The 27245-nt window shown below is 41.9% G+C and overlaps 1 protein-coding gene and 1 non-coding gene across 2 annotated transcripts; both read right to left on the reverse strand.

Moving 5' to 3' along the window:
- Nucleotides 1–489: 489 nt before the first annotated feature.
- On the reverse strand, nt 490–4275 carry LOC141660447 (uncharacterized). Its single transcript, XM_074467431.1, has 3 exons — nt 4035–4275; nt 1387–2077; nt 490–973 (listed from the first exon to the last, which is right to left on the reverse strand). Exons 1-3 carry the CDS (start codon nt 4273–4275, stop codon nt 490–492), a joined length of 1416 nt encoding a protein of 471 aa, XP_074323532.1.
- A 3250-nt stretch (nt 4276–7525) lies between these two features.
- LOC141662406 (small nucleolar RNA R71) lies at nt 7526–7632 on the reverse strand. The gene has a single exon (XR_012550524.1). It is a non-coding gene; the product is annotated as a small nucleolar RNA R71 (small nucleolar RNA).
- Between the last annotated feature and the right edge of the window lie 19613 nt (nt 7633–27245).

Below are 27245 nucleotides of genomic sequence, written 5' to 3' on the forward strand. Positions count from 1 at the left end.
TTAACTTCTTCGGCCTCAATCTGGACCTCAGTAAAATTTTAATGTTTTACTTCTTTGGCCTAATCTGGGCCTGCTTTACTTCTTCGGCATCAATCTGGGCCTTAGTAAAATTTTAATATTTTACTTCTTTGGCCTCAATTTTGTCCTTAGTAAAATTTTAATGTTTTACTTCTTCGGCCTCAATTTGGGCCTCAGTAAAAAATTTCCATCGTAGTGCAAGACTTCGGATAAGTATTATTTTCGCATGTTTATTTCCCCTATCCGAAGGTTGAAATTCGATTTTTGAAATATATAATTAGGAATGTATAATTCATTGTTAGATAAAAGTGGAAATTAGAAACATGTAACATTCATTGGGAAATAAGTGTTCATAAAATGTTGTACATGCATCTCATTTAGGGAATTGAAATTGTAATACATAATTAAATGACGGAATTAAATTAACTAAAATGAACTGACAGGGCTTCGTATGCCTTACTAAAAAAACTTTCAGAGTCTAGAAGCGTACCAAGTATTTTTGATAAGCTCCCCGACCATGGTTTTGAGCTTATATGTTCCCGGCCTGACTACTTCGGAAATTGCATAAGGACCCTCCCAATTTGGCTGAAGCTTGCATTTCTTAGTGTGTATTGAGGTAGCTAGTTCCTGAAGTACTAGATCTCCCACGAAAAAGCTTTGTTTCTTGATTCCTGAATCATAATATTGGGCGGCCTGTAGTTGGTATTTCAAATTTCTTTGATGGGCCGCCTCCCTTTCTTCCTCCAGGCGGTCTATATTGGCTCGCAGGCCAACCTCGTTGCTTTCAATTTCAAAAACTTCCGTCTGATGGGACTCTAGACCCACTTCAATTGGTAGGAGTGCATATGTCCCATAAGCTAGTCGGAGGGGGTTTCTCCTGTGGACGACCTTGGTGTTGTTCGATAGGCCAATAAGACCTAGGATGGCTCTTCTTCCCACATCCCCTTTGCTTTGCCTAACCTCAATGCCATCGAAAATAATCTTATTCGCCGCTTCGATGACGCCATTTCATTGTGGATGTCCCAAAGAGCTGAATTTCTATTAGATTCCGAAGTGGTGTGAAAACATTCAGAACTTGTTTCCGATGAACTGATTGCCATTATCAGATACGCATACTTTGGGAATCCCGAACCTCAGTATGACATGCTTCAACATGAACTTCTTTGCCGCCTCTTTCGTTATGGTGGCCAAAGGACGAGGTTCCACCTATTTAGTCATATGGAGACTGTGCAATACTTTGCCTATTTAGTACTAGTCGGCCAGATTCCCACGATGTCCACCGCCCACATGGCGAAAGGTATGGGGTTCAATACTGAAGTCATCTTCTCCGAGGGTTACTTCGAGATTGGGCTGAATAATTGACATTGCCTGCATTTCTTAATGTATTGGTTTGCATCAGCCCTTAAGGTTGTCCAGTGGAAACCTTGACGGAGAATTTTGAAGGCCAAAGCCGTTTCGGCGAGGGGTTCTCCGCAGATACACTCATGAACCGTCTCTAGAGCAAGTTTCTGCTCTTCCGTATCCAGGAATCGGAGAAGCGGTGATAAGGCCGACCACCTATAAAGTTTCCCATTTATGATGGTGTAGTTGGTTGCACTGTGTCTGACTTTCTGCGCTAACTTCTTACTGAGGGGTAATGTTCCCTTTTCTAAGAAGGCTAAAATCGGCATCATCCACGTTATCATCTGGTGGATTTCCATGCACTGTTTCTTATCGATCAAAGGAACTGTTACCTCGGTCAGATAAATGGATCCGGTGAGACTTTGCGTCTCGGTCGATGCCAGATGAGATAATGCATCAGCTCTGCTATCATTTTCCCTAGCAATTTGGCTTAGTTCGAACGATGGGAAAGATAAATATAGTTCTTTTACTTTGGCGGCATAGGCTCGATTTCTCGGCTCCCTCTGTTCATATTCTCCCGAGAAGTATTTCACTACAAATATGGAGTCACTCAACACCCTTAGATGTTTTACTTCGAGGTTCTTCGCCAAGCTTAATCCAGTTAGCAAGGCTTCGTATTCAGCTTTGTTGTTGGTGAGGGGGAAAGTAAACCGAATGGCTTCACAGATTTTAAATCCATTAGGGGACAAAAATATAAGGCATGCCCTACACTTTGATCCAGCTACTGACCCATCAACAAAAAGTTTCCATTTTCCCGGCTTCCGAATCAATTATTTTTCAGGCATGAGGTCCTTTTTCTTGGAGAAAGTGCATTCTACCATGAAATCGGCTAATGCCTGGACTTTTATAGATGTTCTCAAAATGTACTCCAAATCATATTCACCCAGCTCGATTGACTAGACGACCACCCTCCTTGAGGCTTCGGCTCTTGTCAAAATCTTCTTGAGTGGCTGATCGGTCACTATCTGCACTGTTCTCCCTTGGAAGTAGTATCGCAATTTTTGGGCGGCCAAAACCAACCCATATGCGAACTTCTCAGCGTTGGGATACCTGGTTTCGGCATCATTTAGCATATGAGACACATAAAAAATTGGGTATTGGTTACCCTCATGTTCTTTCACTAGCACCGCTCCCAGAGTTCGGTCTGATACATCGAGGTAGAGTTGTAGCATTTTTTTTGGATTCGGTCTCATCAGCAGGAGGCCTTAGTCAGATAATCTTTCACTTGCTTAAACGCCTCTTGGAAATCGGGACTCCACTCAAAAGCCTTCGAACCCTTCAGCACGGCAAAAAATGGTAATGCCTTTTCGGCGGACCTCAATATGAAGCGCCGAAGTGCCACCAGTCGGCCTGTTAGCTTTTAAATGTCTCTAATGCACTTCAGAGGCTCCATGTCTATTACTGCCCTTATCTTCTCTGGGCTGGTTCTATACCCTGTTCACTTACCAGATAGCCCAAGAACTTTCCACTAGCAACTCCGAATGTGCACTTGCTTGGGTTGATCTTTATATTATTCTTCTTTAGAGTTTCAAAATATTCTCGGAGGTCTTCGGCATGGTCTCAAAAAAGTGACTTAACAATCATATCATCCACATAACATTCCATGTTATGGCTGATTTATTCTTTAAAGACCTTGTTTACCATACGTTGAAAAGTTTCCCCCATATTTTTAAGTCCGAAAGGCATTTTGATGTAAGCATAAGTTCCCTTCGGTATAATAAAAGCTGTCTTCAGGATGTCTGTCGTATTCATGGAAATCTGGTGGTATCCCAAAAAAGCATCGAGGAAACTTAGAACTTGGTGGTCGGCCGTGGCATCTATAAGCTGATCAATGCTCGGAAAGGGGTAATGATCCTTCGGACAACGCACATCCTCCATTTATTATTAGCTTTCTTTACCACCACTACATTGGCGAGCCATTCTGGATACTCAATTTCTTCAATAAACTTGGCTTCTAACAGCTTCTCAACTTCGGCTTCGATAACTTTCTGCCGTTCTGTGGCAAATGTCCTTTTTCTCTATCGAACGAGCTGAGCCTTGGGCTTCACATTTAGACAATGTTTGTCCGTCTTCGGATCAAGCCCTAGCATGTCTTCAGGACCCCATGGAAGACATCATGGTATTGTCTTACTACTGCAATAACATTCTCCTTCAGGTCAGGTTCCATATTTTTACCTATGCGGACCATCTTTCTCGAACATCCGGCGTATAGTTTGACCTTTTCCACTTCGGTCATCGGCTCAGCGATGGGGAGTATAGTTCGACCTCTTCCACTTCTTCAACTTAATATTTAGCAATTGTTTATTCCCACTTGGTTCGGATTCCGAACGCTTTCTTTTCCCATTTGAATCACTTTCTTTATACTATTTTTCTTTGTCAAGATCTTCGAGCATAATTATCCTTGCTATTTTCTGATCTCCCCTCATTTATCCTACCCCCTTTCTGTGGGGAACTTAGCTTGAGGTGAGGTATGGATTCCACAGCTTAGAAGGCGGACAAGAATGATCGGTCGAGGAATGTGTTATACTGGCTTTCCACTCTCATAATATAGAACTTGACCTCTTTTTCAGCAGTATAGGGCATTTTACCAATAAGAATGGGGAGAGTGATTGTACCTTCACAAGGGATGCGGTGTCTGCCGAAGGCTTTGAGCGGTGCCTCCTGACATGGCTCCATATCCAGTCCTGCCAAGTTAATCTTGGTGTATGTCCGGTGGAACAGTATGTTTGTCAAGCTTCCCCCATCTACCATCACCTTCCATATCTTATTCTCTCCAATTATGGGGTTGATGACCAAGGGATCCTCATGAGGTAGTATGATGTCCTCATACTCCTCCTCGGTGAAGGAGAGGGGCATGGCTTGTCTGGCAGGGCTGAACTGAAACAAATTATAGACTTACTGAGCATTTCTCTTCCTAGCATTCTGGTTGTCCAGGCCAAGAGCACTGCCCCTCGAAATGGTCTTCACTTCTCCCCAATATAATTCTTCGGGCCTCGGGTTTCTCGTGTCAGTCTTCTCCAGTTTCACTTAAATCCCTTATAAATTCGTTTAGTTCTCCCACTTTAATCATTTTCTCTATCAACGTCTTCAGATGTAAACATTCATCGGTGTTGTGTCCCTTATCTTGGTGGTATTAACAATACTTTTCTGCATTCTTCTTCTGATCGGCCATTTTCATTTTGGCAGGGCGAATAAAGCCTGGCTTTCCTTTGATCTCATGGAGAATCTTTGAGATCGGTGCGTTAAGGGGTGTGAACGCAGTCGAATCTCTATCTCTTCGCCTTTCTAATCCCTTGTCAGTCTACTTTTTCCCCTCATTCTGACGATCATCTCTTCGGTCGCTATTTGACCCTCGAGAATAGTCAGAACGTCCGGATTTCCTGTTTCGATCCTCTCTTCGGGGCTCTCTATACCCCTCCAGAATCTCCATCTTTCTTAGGATATTCTCACCCCTCACATATATATCATTAAGGGACTTTGGGGGATAATCATTAAGTGAGGACAAGAGCTTCTTACCTTTTTTCGGATCCAGTCCAGTAGTTAAGTATCCCATAGCCTTGGTTTTGTTCAAATTGGTCACCATTCGTACTTCCTCCTTAAACATGGCTATATAGTCGCCTAGGGAATTATTCGCCCTCTATCAGCAGTGAATAAGGGTTTCGGTGTCCTTCTCTCTTCGGCATAGATGCGAGTGCCTTATGAATTTTCCCTTCAGCTGTTCATAGGAGTGAATCAACCGTGGCCGAAGTGATTTGTACCACATTGACACTGCCCCCTTCAGGTATGTTTTGAACATTTTACATAACATCGTCTGGCTATGACCCATGCCAGTCATTATTAGTTCATATTTGTCATAATGGTCTTCGAGATTTCCCCTCCCATTGAACTCTGTCATTTTCGGAAACTATTTCTCCTCTCCAAGGGGTGGCCAATACGCCTGAATCTCCTCGGTCATGACTGGTTCCCTGTTGAACCTTCTTCCCCCAAACATGGTTTTTCTAGCTTGTGTTAAGTGGCATTTATGTCCACTTAGAATGCTCTATAAAGGCTTGAATCGGTGTTTTGTACTCGAGTTATTTGTGTATTTGATGTGTTTTTGTAGTGTTTTTGCATTTCAGGCACAAATAAAGGACTCAGGAGATTTAGCATTGTTTTGATGCTAAATTGGTGTTAAATTAGTGTTAGGAAGATGTCTCGGGAGTTTGATTGTAAATCACCAGCTCAAACCATGCAAGAAAATAAAAGTCGGTATTTTTTCTAGAAGGTCAGCGCACCCGCGCTGTAGTAGCGCGCTTCCGCGCTGGGATGCATATTTACAGCGCGGCCGCGCCGGGTCGGGATGGCAAAATTTTGTTTCTACTTGGATTCTGAGAGTTTGAAGCCCTGGTTGATTCTACAACATATATAATAATAACTTATGATCATTTTTCAAAACAATACGTACCAGAGCTTAAGGAGAAGGTGTAAGAAGACCGTGGGCATAATTTAACTAAGGCGAAGAGGATCTAGTTTATTCTTGTGATTCTTTGTTTTAATTTGTAATCTTGGATGCTAGTTTTCTTATTTGTGAACCTATACTCTTGTGTAACGTACTTGGTTTTATTATTTATTCAGTATAAAGACTACATTTATTATACCATGCTTTCATCGGAACCCACGTTGATGATGAGTCCGATTATGGGCTAATCGTTATCGTGGGGTTCTAGCTAATTTACTTATGGATTTCTTTAGTTAATTTGTTTCAATGCCTTAGTGTGTGGTGATTGTATGATAACCTAGTATTGGTTGTGCTTATTCGTCTTATGAGTGTCGCGAACTTATAAGATAGCGTGTTAATCTCTAATGAAGCAAAATTGAATTTAGGGGTTTAGAACTTGCCATTGTAGCATAGGTTCATGTATTTGATATGCGTGATTCGTAGGTAATTTTAACCATCTTACTTTCCCAATGTAATCAGGATAGATAACTTTTGTGTTAAACCGTTATGTTGTCCAATACTATAGGCATATAGGGTCTCAATATAATTGGTGTATATTCAGCTTCTATCTAATTTATGGATGTCTAGTAGTAGGGTATTCGTACAATGAAAGTTGGCGTTTAATATTTTCATGTTATCTGATTAGTGTAATCACCATTGCATGCTAAGGCTGAGAACAGAAAGGCTATTTAATGAAGTAGTAATGAATTTAGAATCCCATGTTTGTGTCATATAGTAAAAAAATCCTCCTAATCTCTTAGTTAATGTTCTTTAGTATAATCTCTTAGTTAATCGTAGTTATAAACAACCTCAATTTGTTAAACATCTTACCATTGAATAATAACCATACCATTTTTGCATAAGTGCATTGATTGAAATTAACCTAAACCAGTCTCTGTGGGAACGAACTAGAAATAATTCTATATTACTTGCAATCGCGTATACTTGCGTGAATATTAGCACGTGTTTTTTCCTGAACAAGTTTTTGGCGCCACTGCCGGGGACTCGGTGTTAATTTTTAGTTTATGTGTTTGTCATCAATGGTCGTTTAAGTTCATTGACTCGGACATTGTTACTTACTTATTTCCTTGTCGTGTTTCAGGTAGTCTAGCGAGCGTGTATGCATACGCGTCTTGTAAGAGAACACTGGATCAAGCTGAGGAAGAAGTTGTAGTAGCTAAGGAAGTTTTTGAGGAAGTTCTTGTCGAGGAGAAAGTTGAAGAAGAAGATCTTATTGCAATGGGAGGACCAGAAGCGAATACGAAGGCTTTGATGGATTACTCTCAATCGAAGATTAATGATATTCAGTCTAGCATTGTCCGACCAGCCATCTAGGCTAATACCTTTGAGATCAAGTCGAGCACGATTCAGATAATACAGAATTTAGTTCAGTTTAGGGGTTTTCTGACAGAAGACCCTAACATGCACATCAGAGATTTCATCGAGATCTACGACACTTTGAAGTTCAATGGAGTTTCTGAAGATGCTATTAAGTTGAGGCTTTTCCCATTCTCTTTGCGGGATAAAGCTAAGTGTTGGTTACATTCTCTACCACCAGGGTCTATCACTAAATGGGAGGATCTTGCTCAAAAATTCCTAACTAAATTCTTTCCAACGGCGAAGATTGCTACAATCAGAAACGTACTTACTCAATTTGCTCAGCAATCTGGAGAATCTTTATGTGAGGCTTGGGATCGCTATAAGGAGATGCTTAGAAAGTGTTCTCGCCATAGGATTCCTGACTGGATAATCATTAACTGCTTCTATAATGGATTGGGTGCTACTTCTAGACCCATGCTCGATGCAGCATCAGGAGGAGCCTTGTGGGCTAAAAGCTATGATGAAACTTATGAATTGATTGAACTGATGGCTGCTAATGAATACCAGAATCCTACTCGGAGACTACCTCAGGATAAGGTAGCAGGAATTCTGGAAGTGGATGCAGCTACTGCTATAGCTGCTCAGCTTAAGGCTTTGACGATGAAGGTGGATTCTTTGGCTAATTATGGAGTTAATCATATCACTAGTGTCTGTGAACTTTGTACTGGAGCGCATGAGACTGATCAGTGTGCTATTTCTAATGAATCAGCTCAGTTCATGAGCAACTTCCAAAGGTCGCAGCATCCTGGGCCAGCCACTTATCATCCCAACAACCGCAATCATCCTAATTTCAGCTGGAACAATACTCAGAATGCGGTTCAGCAGCCTTATCAGCAGTATGCTGCAAAGCAATACAACCCTCCTGGTCTTCAGCAACTGCAATATGCATCAAGACAACAACTTCAGCTGTAATAATCTAGTGAAAAATCTGAATTGAGGAGTTGAGGCTCAAGTTCAAGAGTCAAGCGATGTCTATCAAGACCTTGGAGAATCAAATTGGGCAAATTTCTAATGCCTTGCTAATTCGTCAACCTGGTACACTCCTTACTAACACTGAAGTTCCAGGAAAGAGGGAAGCTAAAGAGCAGGTTAAGGCAATTACATTGAGGTCTGGGAAGGTTGCAAATTCTGAAAAATCTCAAATTTCGGAAGAAGAAGTTGTGGCTGAAGAAAAAGTGCAGAAGGAAGCAGAAGTGGAACCAAGGAAGACTACTGTGGAACACACTCCTCCTGAGGATAATACATAGGAGAAACAGATCTATCATCCACCGCCTTTTCTTAAGAGGCTGCAGAAGAAAAAACTGGATAAGCAGTTTGAGAAGTTTCTAGAGGTGTTCAAGAAACTTCATATCAACATACCTTTCGCTGAAGCTCTTGAACAGATGCCTAGTTATGTGAAGTTTATGAAAGGTATTCTCTCTCGGAAAGTGAAGCTTGATGACTTAGAGACCGCTGCTCTTACGGAGGAATGCAGTGCTCTGCTGTAACAGAAGTTGCCTCTGAAGCTTAAAGATCCTGGAAGCTTCACTATTCCTTGTACTATTGGAAAAGTGTCATTTGACAAATTCTTATGTGACTTGGGAGCTAGCATCAATCTGATGCCATTGTCAATCTTCAAGAAATTAGACTTACCTGATCCAAAGCCTACTTGTATGACCTTGCAGTTGGCCGATCGATCTATTATATATCCACGAGGCATTGTGGAGGATGTATTGGTCAAGGTTAATAAACTCATTTTTCCTGCTAATTTTGTAATTCTTGATTTCGAGGAGGATAAGAAGATTCCCATAATCTTAGAAAGACCATTCTTGGCTACTGGTCGAACCTTGATTGATGTATAGAAGGGTGAGCTTACTATACGAGTGTTGAATGAGGATGTGATGTTCAATATTTTTAATGCCATGAAATTCCTGACTGAGAATGAGGAGTGCTGTTATGGATAAAAAACTAAGGTTATTACTTGCTGTATTTATTACTAAGATTCGGGAGCTCAAGGCCTTTAATGGCTGCTCTCGTGTTTCGTGGCTCGATCTGCCTTTACGAGATGCCTACGTATCTCTGTGAATTAGAGAATCAAGCCAAAAAATGTAGTTCTGATTGGTGGGGGTGAGACCCCTTATATAGATGTTGGGAGTCCTTGAATTGGACTTGGTATAGGAGACTTGGTGGGCAAGTCTCATAATTAGAATGGACTTTGGAGTCCTAGATAGTAGGAAACTGATTCCTTATCTTTTTAGGTCCCCTTGAGGCTAATCTCCAAGGATTTATATCCTTATCGGGACTCTTCTCAACATCTGATTTGTCCCTTATTAATTAATTACGAAATTAATTAATAATCAGGGCTTTTGGGCCTTTTTTATTCCATCAGGCCTGATCTGGTCCATCAGGCTTAACCTTTCTGGTCTGAGTATCATATATCTTTTTATTGGGCCTAGTAGCCCACAGTTTGTACAATTAATGCAGTATTTAATTATACAATCATAATTTATTTATCCCTATCATTTGCCCCCCAACTTTTGGGAAACATTGATTAGGTTTCGCAGAAGTTAAGTCTATTCGTTCCCTTACAGGGTTTCATTTTTCCGTAAAGTGTGGAGTGACCTACACATTTACAATGAATTTTTCCTTTTATTCAGGAATTATCTTAATTTCCAGGAATTTTTCCCTTATTTCCGGGATTTTTCCCTTATTTTCTGGATTTTTCCCTAATTTTCTGGGATTTTTCCCTAATTTTCTGGAATTTTTCCCTAATTTTTTGGGATTTTTCCTAATTTTCTGGGATTTTTCCCTAATTTTCTGGGATTTTTCCTAATTTTCTGGGATTTTTCCCTAATTTTCTGGAATTTTTCCCTAATTTTCTGGGATTTTCCCTAATTTTCTGGGATTTTTCCCTAATTTTCTGGGATTTTTCCCTAATTTTCTGATTTCCAGCCCTATTTCGACCTGGATCCTAGTCGAAATTTCGACCTGGATCCTAGTCGAAAATAGGGGTCAGCCTTGCCATCCTGGTCGAAGGAATTCGACTAGGATCCACGACCTGGAATTCGACCAGGATCCTAGTCAAAATTTCGACCTGGATCTAGAACCTGGAATTCGACCAGGATCCTAGTCGAAAATTCGACCTGGATCTAGGTCGAAAATTCCACCTTTCTTTAGCTTCTTGTCATGAGCCTATCGACTAGGATTTCGACTAGGATTCTAGTCGATATTTCGACCTGAATCCTGTTCGAAAATTCTTTGGTTTTCTTGCTTCCTGGTCGAAGGATTTCGACTAGGATCCACGACCTGGAATTCGACCAGGATCCTAGTCGAACTTCGACCTGGGTTTTTAATCCCCATTTTTTGAAAGATGCTTGGTTTATTTGACCTAATTCCTGGTCGAAGCTTCGGCCTCAATTCAGTCCCGTTATTCCAGCTATTTTCGGGTGTCTGCTCGAAAGATTTCGGGCAGGATTCACGACCTGGAATTCGACCTGGATTCTGGTCTTTTTTACCCGTTATTTTCGGGTGTCTGCTCGAAAGATTTCGGGCAGGATTCACGACCTGGATTTCGACCTGGTTCCTGGTCTTCCACTAGCCTTCTTTATTTAGCTTTAATTTAGGGTATTGTATTTTCCAAATCCTAATTGGATTTGGGCCTGGCCTTTTTTGTTGGGCCTTATTAAATTTTACTGAGCCTTTATTATTGGGCTTTTCCAAATCTTATTGGGCCTCTTTTATCGGGCCTTTTCAAATCTTGTTGGGCCTCTTTTCAGATCTTATTGGGCCTCTTTTATTGGGCCTTTTCAAATCTTGTTGGGCCTCTTTTCAAACCTTATTGGGCCTCTTTTATTGATCTGGGCTTAATACACCCTGTTAAGAATGCTCTAGAATTCCTAGGAATATTCTGGAATATTCTTTTTTCTGGGCTTTTTCCTATGGGCTTTTGTTCTCAATGGGCTTTTCGTCCCTTTAACTTCCTTTTCCTCTTATATAAAGGAATGAGGAAAGGCTATTACTCCTCACTTTCTCATTTCTTAGTTTTCTTCTTTATCTTCCTGCTAAGATTCTCAGAGGAATAACAGCAAGTCGGAGCTCAAAGCCTTTTTCAAGAGCGCTTCTTCAGGTAAGATTCCTCCCTTTACTTTTCGTGTCTATTTCTCCTTTGTGTGCCATTTTAAGATAGCCTATTTACATGCCCCTTACTTTTTTCAGATGGCTGACAAAAGAATGACTCGCTTGGCCAAGATGAACGTGGCTAGAAAGTCCAACGATTTTCCTATTCGATCGAGGTATACTTCCTTAATCGACATGATCAACACTCGAGGGGACGAGTATCCGTCTGATGCGCATCTGGACGCGCACGATCATATTAGTGCTTTACGGGATCCCAAGAAGCTGGAAAAGTTGAGCAGTTGCTTCAAAATCAAGGAGCCTTTTAAGCTGGTTCTTGCGGGTCCGGCCGACAGGGCCTGTCAGTGGAAGAAGGACGCGTTATGCGTCTATAGGGACACTCTAAGGGCAGGTATTAGACCCCCTTTTCATCCATTCATTCCTTTGCTACTGGCTGATGTGGGCATCAGCCCTTGCCAACTTCCCCCTAATTCCTGGAGGTTGATTCTGTGCTATCTGTCGCAATGCGCCAAGCACAACGTCCCCACTTCTGTTGTTGTCTTCAGGAAGATTTTTCAGTTCAAAAACAGCCCTGATAAAAGTCCGGGTTGGGTTTCTATCAACCAGCGCCCCACTATCCCCCATATCGTGAATGGGAAGTCCATCCCTGACAACAACTTGGGGTGGAAGAAAGATTTTTTGTTTGTTATTTGGGAAGGTGGAGATTGGGGCTCCCTGTTTCGATCATCCTTTTGGCTGGCCGTGGACGGGAGCCCAAATGACATAACTTTGTCTGAGGAGGAGGCTAGAGGTTTCAACCTCCTTACGCAAGACAACGGTACTTCCCATTGTTGGGACCTTATCCGGGAGACCGTCCTGGTAGAACGCGGCCTTTCGCCCGTTAATAAGAAAAGTAAGTTCCCTTTCTTATCTCCTTTATTTCCTGTACTTTTATTTCATTGGTTTTCACCTGACTTTGTTTGTTGCAGTGGCTGAGAAGATTGAGGAGGCTACCCAACCGAAGGACCTGGAGACAACCAGGATGAAGAGGGCTGGGAAGGTCTTTAAAGACCCTCGACTTGGTGATCGCTTCCCTGAGTTCCTCCTTCAGGCAATGGAGCCAAGCGAGGAAGGCCCCAGCCAAGTTTTGCGCACCAAGCAGAGGCCAGGGGCCTATTTTCAACCTGCCTGGGGGATCCGGGGCAAGGACTCAATCGTGGGCAGCACGGCGCTGTCCAAGGAATGGTCTAAGCATTCCATCTCCCCGGTGGACTATCAATATATTGTCCTTCAACAGGACTTAGAGGGGAATGAGCTATTTGGAGCCCAGGCTTTGGCGATGGTACGTCCTTTACTTATGCCCTTCTTACTTATTTTTCCATGTTTCTTTTCTGAACTTTCGCTGTTTCTCTTGCAGGCTAACGCCCATTTCCAGGGGGCAATTCACCAAGCTAAAGCTTGGAAGGTTGGCCTGGAGGATGCCAACAAGAAGTTGGAAGAGGCCAACCAAAAAATAGAGGCCCTTGAAGCTCAACTGGCCTCTTTCACTTCTGACCTAGAGACGGCCCGGGCCGAAAATGTCATTCTGAAGGCGCAGAAGGACAAAGCCTTTGATGGCTGGATGGACACCCAAGAATTCAAGGACTTGATGGTGGAGCATGATGCCCTTCTTCACCCAGTTGGCTATAAAGAGGGCTGGGATGCTGCTGTGGAGGCCATCCAGGATGAGTTTCCAGAGGTCCTTGAGCAGTCCCCCTTTTTTTGCCCTGTACGGGTTCCAGAGCTTGGAGGTGTTACTGAGAAGCTTGTTGTTATGATCAAGGATGGAGAGGAGGAAGATTCTTCCGAAGAGGAGTTTGAGCCTGTCACTAAGAAGGCCAGGGTGGAAGAGCCTCCAAAAGCAGCGCCTCAACAGCCAGCATCTCCTGCAGAGGGAACTTCTACAGGGACTTCGGAGGGGACAACCGAGACGTCCGAAGAAACGACTGAGACTTCCGAGGAGACTTCGGATAGTGGTTCTGAGGAATCTCAGCCTTCCAAGGCCTAACTTTTTATATATCTTCTTTTTGAACTTTATTCATATCTAAACTTGTTACCCTTCGGGGTTATATTTTATATGTTGCTTTTCTTGCCTCTTTCTGTTTAACTTTACAATCTTAATACGCATTTGAACTTTAAACATCCTTAGATAGAAATAATTTCAAACTCTTTAATATGAAGTCTGGTTTTCCAAAACCTTACATAGCATGGGTTCGACCCTAATCAACAATAACTAGACAATGTAAATTCTACTGGAATATATAAAATCCTATGCAAGCAAAGCTTCAAGGTGCTTTTAAACCTACTTGTCAATGACAAGTGAGAATCGTACTTCACCTATCTTACACGTAGTAAACCTTCAGGTTTTGTGCGTGCCAGGTCCTCGGGACTTCAAAACCTTCCATAGTTTCCAGCTTGTAGGTTCCTCTACCCTGAACGCTCTTGACTCTGTACGGCCCTTCCTAATTCGGGGCAAGCTTTCCTTTCTGTCCAACACCTGAAGCCTCTATTTTTCTCAAGACTAGATCTCCTTGTTTAAAAAATCTCTCTTTAACCCTTAGGTTGTAATAGAATGAAGCCTTTTTCTGATATTCTACTATCTTTGCATGTGCCTCATCTCGCACTTCATCAATTAGATCCAGGGCTAACCTCTGCCCTTCCTCATTTTCTACAGCATTGAAAGTCTGAATCCTTGGAGAGGAATGCGATATCTCCACGGGAACTACTGCTTCTGCCCCATATGCCAACATGAAAGGAGTTGCTCCTGTCATGAGTCTACAGGTAGTCCTATAGGCCCATAATATTGGAAGTATCTCATCCACCCAATTATTTCTTGACTTCTCGATCCTCTTCTTTAGTCCATCCAGGATTATCTGATTTGCTACCTCTGCTTGCCCATTAGCTTGCGGGTGAGCCACAGAGGTGAATCGTAACTCAATTTCATTTTCTTCACAATACTTCTTGAATTCCTCATTGTTGAATTGTGTTCCATTGTCAGTGACGAGGATACGGGGAATTCCATATCGGCACATAATGTTTTCCCACAGGAATTGTGCAACCTGCTTAGTTGTGATTTTGGCCAAGGGTTTGGCTTCGATCCACTTGGTGAAATAATCAATGGCTACAATCAGAAATTTCCTTTGTGCCGTGGCCATAGGAAAAGGCCCTAGAATATCCATCCCCCACATGGCAAAGGGAATAGGCGAGTTGATAGAGGTCAGCATCTCGGGGGGTTGTCTAACAACTGGTGCATGCTTCTGACAGCGATCACACTTCTTCACATATTCTTTGGCATCAGCCATCATTTCTGGCCAATAGAAGCCTAAACGAGTTATCTTATGAGCCAAGGCCCTGCCCCCCAAGTGTTGTCCACAAATACCTTCATGCACTTCTTCAAGAGCCAAGCGTGCCTCATCGGGCCTGAGACACCTCAAGTAGGGAACCACGAAAGATCTTTTGTAAAGAATCCCATCTATCAAAGAGTACCTTAGTGCCCGAACAGTTAACTTCCGTGCTTCAGTTGCATCACTTGGCAACCAACCGGTCTGAATGTGAGCCTTGATGGGATCAATCCATGACGTCCCCAAGCCTATGGGAGCCACTAGCTTAACATCTATGCTTCGTGTCTTCAAAACACGGAAGTACACACTTCCTGAACTTTCTTCAATCTCAGACGAAGCGAACTTTGATAGCGCATCTGCCTTAACATTTTCTTCCCTTGGAATGTGTTCAACATGGCATTCATTAAATTGGGTCATCACAGCCCTTACTAGGCGGACATACTTAGCCATCGTATCATCCCTTGCCTCAAATTCTCCCTTTACCTGGGATATGATCAGCTTCGAGTCTCCACGGACCTTTAAGTTTTTGACTCTAAGTGTCCCAGCTAGACCAAGGCCAGCTATCAGGGCTTCATACTCTGCCTCATTGTTTGTGGTTGGAAAATCTAGCTTCATAGCATACTCAATTAAGAACCCATCAGGGCTTTGCAAAACTAACCCTGCTCCACTGGAATTTGTTTTTGATGCTCCATCAAAATAGAGAACCCAATATTCTTTCTCCTTATCATCCTTCTCCCTGTCCCCATTGTCGACTCCCTTGTCTTGAGGTATGGTATCTTCCTGCCCCCCGACTTCTTGGTTGGGTATGGTACATTCCACCACGAAGTCAGCTAATGCCTGGGCTTTTATAGCCTTACGTGGCTTATACTTGAGATCAAACTCTCCCAACTCTATTGCCCACTTAATCAGTCTCCCACTTGCCTTGGGACTGTGAATGATTTTTCTCAGTGGCTGATTTGTTAGCACTTCAATCTGGTGAGCTTGAAAATAAGGACGCAGCTTTCTTGAAGCCATTACCAAGGCTAAAGCGAATTTCTCTATAGTTGAATAATTCAACTCAGCACCATGCAAAATTTTGCTGACATAGTATACGGGTTTCTGGACTTTCAGTTCTTCCTTAACCAACACCGCGCTCAAGGCGCTTTCTGAAACAGCCAAGTACAAGAATAAAATTTCACTCAGAACTGGCTTGGCCAACAACGGGGCCTGGGCCATATACTTCTTTAACTCTTCAAATGCCTTCTGGTTTTCCTCACTCCATACAAAGTCTTTGATGCTTTTTAGAGATTTGAAGAATGACAAACACTTGTCCCCCGACTTGGAGATGAATCGTTCTAGCGCAGCAACCCTTCCTGTAAGCTTCTGAACATCCTTAACAGTTTTTGGTGGTTCCATGTCCAGGATCGCCTTTATCTTATCCGGGTTAGCCTCAATTCCCCTCTTTGAGACCATCAGTCCCAAGAATTTTCCAGATCCTACTTCGAAAGCACACTTCGTCGGATTCAACATCATCTTGTGGTACCTCAGGACCTCAAAAGCTTCCCTTAAATGGGCTATATGATCAGTCTTTACTAGACTCTTGACTAACATGTCATCAACATAGACTTCCATAGTCTTACCAATAAGATCCTTAAAATTTCTATTCACCAACCTTTGATAGGTGGCTCCTGCATTCTTGAGACCAAACGCCATAACAAGATAACAATAAACACCAAAGTCAGTGATAAATGATACCTTTGGAATGTCATCCTTATGCATTTTGATCTGGTTGTATCCGCTAAACCCATCCATGAAACTCAGCATCTCATGTCCAGCAGTGGCATCAATCAAAGTATCAATTCTAGGCAGCGGAAAACAGTCTTTGGGGCATGCATCATTCAGATCAGTGAAGTCTATACACATCCTCCACTTTCCATTAGCCTTCTTCACCATTACAGGGTTTGCTAACCACTCCGGAAATTGAATCTCCTCAATGAAACCAGCCTCTAAGAGCTTTTCCACTTCCTGCTTTATAGCCTCTTGTCTTTCCCGGGCAAAATTTCTTTTCTTTTGTTTCACTGTCTTCCGGCTTGGATCTACGTTTAGCTTGTGAGTAATTAACTCCGGGTCTATGCCTGGCATATCAGCTGCTGACCATGCAAACACATCACTATTTTCTTGCAAAAAATTCACTAACTTCCCTCTAAGGGGCTCCTCTAATGTGGCTCCAATGAAAGTCGTCCTCTCAGGATTCTCGGGGTCTAAAGGAACCGAAACCAATTCTTCTGCTGGCCTTCCTCTATTCTCATCATTTTCTCGAACATCCATATCTTCAATAGGAAGAACCTGCCCCCCGACCCCATCTTCCCTCAAAGAGGCCACATAACAGCTTCTAGCCATTTTTTGATCTCCTCTCTCTTCTCCAATCCCGTTTCGGGTGGGAAACTTCATGACTGAATGGTAGGAAGAGGGGACTGCCTTGAAGGCATGTATCCCTGTTCTCCCCATGATAGCATTATAAGTTGAACTAGCCTTTACCACCACGAAATCCAGCATCTGCGTTGCTTGCCTTGGCTCCGTACCTATGGTGGTTGGCAATTTGATTATCCCTTCCACAGGACATTCTACTCCAGCAAATCCATATATCGGCATGTCGGTTGGTGTCAACTGGGAGTCGTTATACCCCATCCTTAGAAAGGTGTCGTGGAGCAAGATATCCACAGAAGCACCATTATCCACAAGGACCCTCTTAACCGGGCTATTTCCTATTATTGGTGTTATGACCAGCGGGTCGTCATGGGGAAACTTCACACCCTCTAGGTCGGAATCATCAAAAGCCAATGTTACTTCTGTCCTGGCCCTCTTCGGGGCTTCTCCAACAATATGCATAACCTCTCTAGTATATGCCTTTCTGGAATTTTTGGACAATCCAGCAGCAGTTGGACCTCCAAAGATCGTGTTTATCACAGGCCCTCGAGGTCTCGGCCCTCCATAAATGGTGTTTATAACTGGTCCTCTAGGCTGGGGGTTTCGCCCCTGATCGTCTTGGTCCCTCCTACGATCCTCAAAGTTCTTCCTTCCATTATTATTCCTATCCCCTCCTTCTCCAGTGTATTTGTTCAATCTTCCTTTTCGAATGAGGAACTCAATTTCATCTTTCAATTGCCTACACTCATCGGTGTCATGGACAACATCTTTGTGAAACCTGCAATACTTGCTCTTATCTAGCTTGGCGGGATCAGCCTTCAAGGGCTTAGGCCAGCGAACATCTCTGTCTTTCTCAATCTCCATCAAAATCTGACTTCTAGGAGCATTAAGCTTAGCGTATTCAGTGAACTTTTGCCCAGGTCCTCCCTTCTTGGGGGTTGAATCAGGGTTTTGCTCGGTTCTAGGATATTTGTCCTTTGCAATATATTCTAAATCAGTTTTTCGCTTCTTGCCTCCAGTGGGCTCATTACTTACTATGGTCTTCCTCATGCTTTCTTCAACCTTGATATACTTCCCTGCCCTCTCTTGGAGTTGCAACATGTTTTCAGGGGGACGTTTGGCCAAGGACATCTTGAAAAACTCATCCCTGGTTCCTTGTTGTAGTGCTATCATGGCTACCTTATCATCAAGGTCTGGGACTTTTAAAGCCTCCTTTGTAAAACGATTCAGGTAATCTCTCAAGGATTCCTTAGCTCCCTGCACAAGACTCATAAGGGATGCTGAACTTTTCTCATGGACTCTTCCACTGATGAATTGCTTAATAAAAGCCTGACTTAATTCTCTGAACGATCCAATAGAATTTGGGGGCAGGCGACTGTACCATCTTTGAGCCATACCCGACAGGGTTTGAGGGAAGGCCCGACACTTTATAGCATCATTCACGGGTTGCAGCAGCAGTGCATTAGAGAATGTCCTAACATGATTAGCGGGGTCTCCCGTGCCATCATAGGCTTTGATAGTGGGCATCTTGAATTTCCTTGAGATATGGGCATTCATTATCTCTTCTGTGAAGGGTGGAGTTGGATCATCAGGATCTCCAAGGGGAAGGAGATTGCTTGGATCAGTTCTTGGGACAACAGCCCTTCTTCTTACCGGACCATCCAGGTCTATGACAGGAGGAGGATTTCTCCCCCTAGGAGGTATCTGGGGTCTGGTGGCCTGGTGAGCCTCCAAATCACGCCTCAGCCTTTGGATTTCAGCCTCATGAGCCCTGATCCTTTCCTGCACTTCTTGGGGATTCGCCCCTGGGGTGCTTTGGGGGCGTTGCCTTCCATCGGCCATTGGCTCTTTTCTAGGACGCCTCCTTCTCGGGGCCACTTCATCATCCGAAGATTCGGAGTCTCTCTCAGTATAAGGACCAGAAAATTCCCGATCCTCAGGAATAGGACCCAAACCTCGTATATAGGGGGGTGACTGCCCTCGTGCTTCACCTCGCCCAGCATATCCGCTTCCTCCAACCTCAGGGCGAAGGGGCATCCCATAAGGGGGGTTAGTAGTAACAACAGTTGAATATTCATACCCGACGGGTCGAGAATTCATAGGTATATGTACTTGTTGAACTTGAGGATTCGTACCTTGAATAGTCGAGGGAGTTGTCCCTTGTGGCTGAGGTTGAGTTGCCCCTGTCTGGGCTTCCCCCTGAGTAGATGCATAAGTTGAATGGGGAGGAACCTCCATGGTTGATGAAATCACCTGGGTTGTCTCTGATGGTGTTCCTTCCTCTAGAGCTCCAATTATTCTCCGTGTTCTCGCCATGGTTGTTGTTGCGTTTTCCCACAGACGGCGCTAAATGTTATGGATAAAAAACTAAGGTTATTACTTGCTGTATTTATTACTAAGATTCGGGAGCTCAAGGCCTTTAATGGCTGCTCTCGTGTTTCGTGGCTCGATCTGCCTTTACGAGATGCCTACGTATCTCTGTGAATTAGAGAATCAAGCCAAAAAACGTAGTTCTGATTGGTGGGGGTGAGACCCCTTATATAGATGTTGGGAGTCCTTGAATTGGACTTGGTATAGGAGACTTGGTGGGCAAGTCTCATAATTAGAATGGACTTTGGAGTCCTAGATAGTAGGAAACTGATTCCTTATCTTTTTAGGTCCCCTTGAGGCTAATCTCCAAGGATTTATATCCTTATCGGGACTCTTCTCAACATCTGATTTGTCCCTTATTAATTAATTACGAAATTAATTAATAATCAGGGCTTTTGGGCCTTTTTTATTCCATCAGGCCTGATCTGGTCCATCAGGCTTAACCTTTCTGGTCTGAGTATCATATATCTTTTTATTAGGCCTAGCAGCCCACAGTTTGTACAATTAATGCAGTATTTAATTATACAATCATAATTTATTTATCCCTATCAAGTGCTTAAAAGTGGAGTTGGTCGATTCTGTGGTTACTTCAGAACTTGATCAATTGCTAAGGTATGATGCCTTAGAGAAGGCCTTGTTGGGGAATTTATATAGTGAAGATGGTGAAGGTGATGAATAGTTGCAGTATCTGAATGCTTCTCCATGGAAGCGAAGGCTGGATATGCCTTTTGAATCTCTTGGAATGGAGGAGCTAAATAAATCTCCTAAGCACCTCAAGCCTTCTATTGAGGACGCTCCTACACTTGAGCTTAAACCATTTCCTGAACACTTAAGGTATGCTTTTCTAGGTGATGCATCTACTTTGCCTATTATTATTGCATCTAACCTTTCAGGTAGTGATGAGGAAAAGCTTTTAAGAATTCTGAGAGAGTTCAAATCGGTAATTGGATGGACTATATCAGATATCAAGGGAATTAGCCCTTCTTATTGTATACATAAAATTCTTCTAGAGGAAGGTAGCAAGCCTACTATTGAGCAATATAGTAGGCTTAATCCAATCATGAAAGAGGTGGTGAAGAAGGAAATCCTCAAATGGCTAGATGCAAGTTTCATCTATCCCATTTCTGACAGTTCTTGGGTGAGTCCAGTTCAGTGTGTACCGAAGAAAGAAGGTATCACAGTTGTTGCTAATGAGAAGAAAGAGCTCATTCCTACTCGAACAATCATAGGGTGGAGAGTTTTCATGGATTACAGGAAGCTGAACAAGGCCACGAGGAAGGATCATTTCCCTCTTCCTTTTATTGATCAGATGCTTGACAGGTTGGCTGGGCATGAGTACTATTGTCTTCTGGATGGCTATTCGGGTTATAATCAGATTTGCATTGCTCCATAGGATCAAGAAAAGACTACTTTCACTTGTCCGTTTGGAACTTTTTCCTTCATAAGAGTTTCTTTTGGGTTGTGTGGTGTACCTGCCATATTTCAGAGATGCATGATGGCTATCTTCTCTAACATAATTGGTCAGAATATGGAGGTGTTCATGGACGTTATTATGTGTTTGGTGATTCTTTTGATGAATGCTTGCAAAATCTTGGTGTCGTTCTTAAAAGGTGTGTTGAGACCAATCTAGTTCTCAACTGGGAAAAATGTCATTTTATGGTGTGCCAGGGCATTATTCTTGGGCACAAGCTATAGTAAAGGTCTTAAGGTAGAAAAAGCCAAGATGGGGGTTATCGAAAACCTTCCTCCACCAATTTCTGTTAAGGGAGTCCGCAGCTTTCTTGGACATGCGGGTTTCTATAGGCGTTTCATCAAGGACTTCTCAAAAATTTCTAAACCTCTATGCAATCTTCTAGAGAAAGATATTTCGTTCAAGTTTGATGACGAGTGCTTAGCTGATTTTGAGTTCTTGAAGAAGAGTTTAATCACAGCACCTATCATAACTGCACCTAATTGGGATGAATCTTTTGAGATGATGTGCGATGCAAGTGACTATACAGTTGGAGCAGTTCTTGGGCATAGAAAGAACAACATATTTCATGTGGTCTACTATGCTAGTAAGACCCCAATTGGTGCTCAACTGAATTATACTACTACTGAGAAAGAACTCTTAGCCATTATCTACGGTTTTGAGAAGTTTCGATCTTATTTGCTTGGGACGAAGGTGACAGTTTTCACTGATCACGCTGTTATTCGCTATCTCATCTCGAAGAAGGACTCGAAGCCTAGATTGATTCGATGGGTTCTTTTACTTTAGGAATTTAAGCTAGAGATCAAGGATAGAAAAGGTACTGAGAATCAAGTCACTGATCATCTCTCTCGTTTGGAAGATCCAAGTGTAACTTCACTAGATAAGACATTGATTAATGAGTCTTTTCCCGATGAGCAGCTGTTTGGGGTGCAAGAAGAAGAACCGTGGTTCACAGATATTGTGAACTATCTTGTGAGTAATATCATGCCTCCAGACTTGTCTTATGCTCAAAGGAAGAATTTTCTTCATGAGGTAAAGTGGTACATGTGGGATGAGCCATATTTGTTTAGACAAGGAGATGACCAAATCATCAGGAGATGTCTTCCGTATAATGAAACGGGGGGATCTTGCAAGATTGCCATTCGACTGCGTATGGAGGTCACTATAGTGGAGAAAAGACAGCAGTTCGTATCCTTCAAGCGGGATTCTTATGGCCTACTTTATTTAAGGATGCGAATCAATTTGTTTTGAAGTGTGATCGATGCCAGCATGTGGGGAATATGTCTAAGAGGGATGAGATGCCTCTTAGACTAATGGTCAAGTTGAGGTGTTTAATAGAGAGATCAAGCGAATTATAGAGAAAGTTGTGTGTCCATTAAGGAAGGATTGGTCTTTGAAACTTGATGAAGCTGTTTAGGCGTGTAGAACATCATACAGGACTCCACTTGGCATGTCACCATTTCAGTTGGTTTATGATAAGGGATGTCATTTACCTGTGGAGCTCGAACATAAAGCGTATTGGGCTTTGAAGAAGTTAAATCTTGATTTGGATGCAGCTGGAAAGAAAAGAATGCTTCAATTGAATGAACTCGACGAGTTTCGACTTCAAGCGTATAAAAATAACAAAATGTACAAGGAGAAAGTCAAGAGGTGGCACAATAGGGGTCTAGTGCTTAAATTATTTGTGTCAGGGAAACAATTTCTTTTGTTCAACTCTCGTCTCCGTCTTTTTCCTGGAAAGTTGAAGTCGAGGTGGTCAAGGCCGTTTATTATCAAAACTGTGTTTCCACATGGAGCGGTGGAGATTTTTGAGAATGAGCCAGGCCAAGCGTTCAAAGTGAATGGACAGAGGTTGAAGCATTACTATGGAGATACGAAAAACCGTGAGGTGGTTAGTGTCATTTTATTGTCAACTTGATCTCGAGATTCTACACCAAGCTAATGACGTAAAGCAATTACTTCTTGGGAGGCAACCCAAGTTTGTTGTACAATAGTAGATAGAGGAAGAGGAAAATAAGGAGAAAAACACAAAAAATCAGAAAAAGAAAAAAATTCAAGTTCAACTACAGAAGCGCGGCGCGCCCGCGCTGAGAAGCGGGGCTGCCGTGCTGAAAAGTCAGTAACTGTGCGCGCTCACGCTGGCATGCGGGGCGGGCGCGCTGGAATTCCAGAAGCATGGCGCGCCCGCTGTGGCACCCCAAAACCCGGGGTCAGGAGTCTCGGAAGCCACGCTATCTAAACTTACACAACTCACACTACGATATGTAAATAATCATGCTTCACGACCCCACACTTAACACACAAACACTACAGGTTATTGTCTTGGAAACGAACCATCATTACTAGAGAAATTTTATTTCAACCCAAATATAATTAGCCTTACCGGGGGTGACCTTTAAGTAAGGTTAATCCGCCGGCCGAATATACGTTTCTTATTTCTTATCTTACATAAACCATACTTATAAATAAGCCGAACTATAAACAACTGAAAACTAATCCAGCTTATTCCGACTACCTGAAGTACTGCACCAAACAATCTACGGAACAGCTGGCCATTTCCTACCCGTTTCCTGGCTGTGGTTCTCATGGCAGGCATCTTGATTCACTGTTGTGTTGTGTCAATTTAAGAAAACAAGTGTGAGCTAAGATGCTCAGCATAATAATGTATAGTATGAAAATGACTGTATAATAACATCATATATTATATATATATTTTATTTAAAAGTAGATTTCTTGGTGTCCCATACCTTCTTATGAAAACAATTCATTTAAGGGGGTTTTATAACCTGCGAATACCTTAATAGTAATCCCAGCACCTAGGCTTGGGTTACGGTATTACATATCAATTCCAATTGGAAGAGTTTGGACATCTCACAGGAGCCACCACATACGATGATCATTCATCCTACGGAAGTAACCTTCTTTACTAGTAAAAGGACGAATACCGTCATCTCTCGGGTATCACCCTGGCCGCATTCGGGCTACGTGTCCCATTTTCGGGTATGCACATACTTCACAAGTTTCTGAGTACACAAAGTACCTTCGCCTGCGGTACCTTTTGTAGCCCATCCAGCACACGTAGTACCAGAGTCTACCCCTCCATTGTCCTTCAACAGAATTCTATCAATCTCGGGAACTTGAACCACATCGAAGTTCCCCAAGCGTTTTGCTTATTGATAAAGATAGTTTATCTTTTTAAATATAAGTGTACATATATGTATATACGTACTTCCGATAATTTCGGAGGAAGTACTAGGGATGTGAGTTGACCGTTGTCAACAGATAATTAATAAGGGGAAAAGTTTCTTCTTAAAACTATATTTAATATAACAATAAGTCGGAATAATATTCACCGACGATCTGAAATTATTCGAATAATACTTCTAAATCAGAAGGTATATCAGGATCTATGATCTTTCAACCAAAATAAATCCTTAATAAATAATCATTACTTAAATAGTAGTCTATAAATAATTTAAATGATAATTGATATTAATCATACCTCGAATGAGTTATTCTCTAAAAGATTTATTCAAATAGTATTCCTCAACTAGTTTGTGTTTACATAATTAATAATCTATCATGATTAATCGGGTTTGAAATAAATAAACGTTGAAGTATACTACTCCTATAATAAAGGAATACGTATATAATATTTAATATCCGAATCAATAAAATATAGTTGAGGGAATATGCTCGTTGGGAAATCGTTTTAAAAGTTCGAGGTGTTTTAATATTTCGTAAGTGGACGATGAGTCCCTTTAAAATGTACTATTAGGGACTTATATCCATATGTCATGATATATTTCATGGTTTATGAATACTTTTAAGTCTATCCTTTATATTTTCAAAGTTCGTGATTCGTAGCAGTTTTTGTCGCGTAAAACACTTTTACTAAAACGATCATAACGTTTGATCCGTAAATCGGAATTAAGCGATTCAAGCGCCTAAACGATACTTATAACATTGTCTATCTTAAACAAAGGTTATTTCTCAAGAATCTACAGTTTACAACTTCGGGAGTTTCTGCAGAAACTTAAAGTTACGGTTTGTTGGTTTTAACGAAGTTACGTTTACGATCGGGGTTTCGTTTATGCCTTAACTATCAACACAACCACCAACAATCATCATATCATCATCAACACACAAACTCCTCTCATGAACATCATGTTCTTGAGGCAACAACAACCAACCTTAAATCTACTTAACTTAATCATCAAGATTTCATCAACAACACTTAGTAAGCTAGGTTTACTAACACCCACTAAATGGATCTTAAACATGAACCTTAAATAAAGTTAGGCCAAAGATTTTTACCTTTCTTGAAAGCTTGAGATGTGTTCTTGAAGATGGTGGAGGCTTGGAAGTGCTTGGTATGATTTTTGGAACCTAAAACCACCATTAAAATCAAGAAACCAAAGAGAGGTTACTATTCACACTATTCACTAGTGAGTTTCTTGAATTTATTCCACCCATCAAACCTTGATAAAAAGAGATGAAAGATTTTTCTTACCTTATTTTAGTTGCTAGGAGGCTTGGGAAATAATTGTGGGATTTTACAAGAACTAGAGCTTGGAGTTTTGAATTGTAATTTCCCCATTTTCTTCAAAATAGCCGAATAGGAGCAAATGGGGGTGGGGGTATTTATAGCACTTGGTTGCTTCTCTTGGATGATTTCTAGGTTGCTTCTTGGAAGGTAACTTGATATCTTTGCAAGTTGATCTTTATTCTTCCTAGGATTGCTTAGGTTTATTCCTTGTCTCCAAATCCATGGACATATCTTTGTAGCTTGCTAGCTTACAAGCTAAACTACAAGGTTAGCTCCTTAGCACACTATTTGCTAGCTAGCTTGGTCATCCTAGGGTTAGCTCACTATTTGATGAAGTAACCATGGTTACTTCCTTACCATGATTTAGTTAGTGCGTTACGTTTAATTAATCGTTTACGCGTTCGCTCGGTTACTTAAACGTTCTCCGCAATACTTATTCGTAAATGGTTCGCAATGTAATTCTTTTCGTATTTATTCCTTATATTTTTATTTATCCTAATTGAATATAAATCCGTAGGATTTTAATCTCGTAATTATATTGTGATTCCCGTAGTCCTTGATAAGTCGTAATTACGGTCGTTTTTCAAAGTTCGTTTTCTTCGAAAACTAATAGCGTTTACTTACACTCATTTGGTACGTATAATTGTAATATCGATTCTGAAACTCATTTTCTTATGCACTATATAATGTGGGCTCAAAAGTTTTTTTTCCCCGTCTGTCAGGGTTACTATTCATTAAACATTTTACAGGGTCTCAAAAATTCGAGTTATTACAGTCTTCCCCTCTAACAAGGATTCTGTCCCGGAATTAATTAGAAAATAAGTGGGGATATCTATTCCTCATGGTGTCTTCAAGTTCCCAAGTGGATTCCTCAACATTTTGATTTCTCCACAAGATCCTAACTAGCTTCACCGTTTTGTTCCTCAGCACTTGTTCTTTCTGGTCCATTATCCTAATTGGCTGCTCGATGTAGGTCAGGTCTGGTTGTAAATCTACCTGATCGTACTCTATTACATGTCGGGCATCGGCATGGTACTTTCTCAACATGGATACGTGAAACACGTTGTGTACTTGTTGCAAATTAAGAGGCAAGGCGAGCTCGTAAGCTAGAGGTCCTATCCTCCTCAAAATTTCAAAGGGTCCTATGAATCTGGGACTCAGCTTCCCTTTCTTTCCAAATCTCATCACTCCTTTCCACGGAGATACCTTCAATAACACAGAATCTCCTACTTCATATTCCTTATCCATCCTGGTCTGATCGGCGTACTTCTTTTATCTGTCCTGGGCTGCTACCAGTCTCTTCCTGATGAGTTTTACCATTTCTCTGGTCTGCTGGACTAACTCTGGTCCTAATAGCTTGTGTTCTCCAACTTCATCCCAACACAGGGGAGAGCGACATCTTCTCCCGTAAAGAGCTTCATACGGGGGCATTCCTATGCTAGCGTGATAGCTATTGTTGTAAGAAAATTCTATCAGGGGTAAGTGATCATCCCAATTTCCTTTGAAGTTGATGGCACATACTCGCAGCATATCTTCTAGGGTCTGTGTAGTCCTTTCGCTTTGTCCATCAGTCTGGGGGTGGTAAGCGGTACTCATGTTTAGTCTGGTGCCTACAAATTCCTGGAAGCTTCTCCAAAATCGGGAATTAAACCTCGGGTCTCTATCTGACACTATTGCTACAGGAACGCCGTGTCTTATTAC

The sequence above is a fragment of the Apium graveolens genome, chromosome 5 (genome assembly GCF_009905375.1).
Source record: "Apium graveolens cultivar Ventura chromosome 5, ASM990537v1, whole genome shotgun sequence".
NCBI classification, from domain to species: domain Eukaryota; kingdom Viridiplantae; phylum Streptophyta; class Magnoliopsida; order Apiales; family Apiaceae; genus Apium; species Apium graveolens.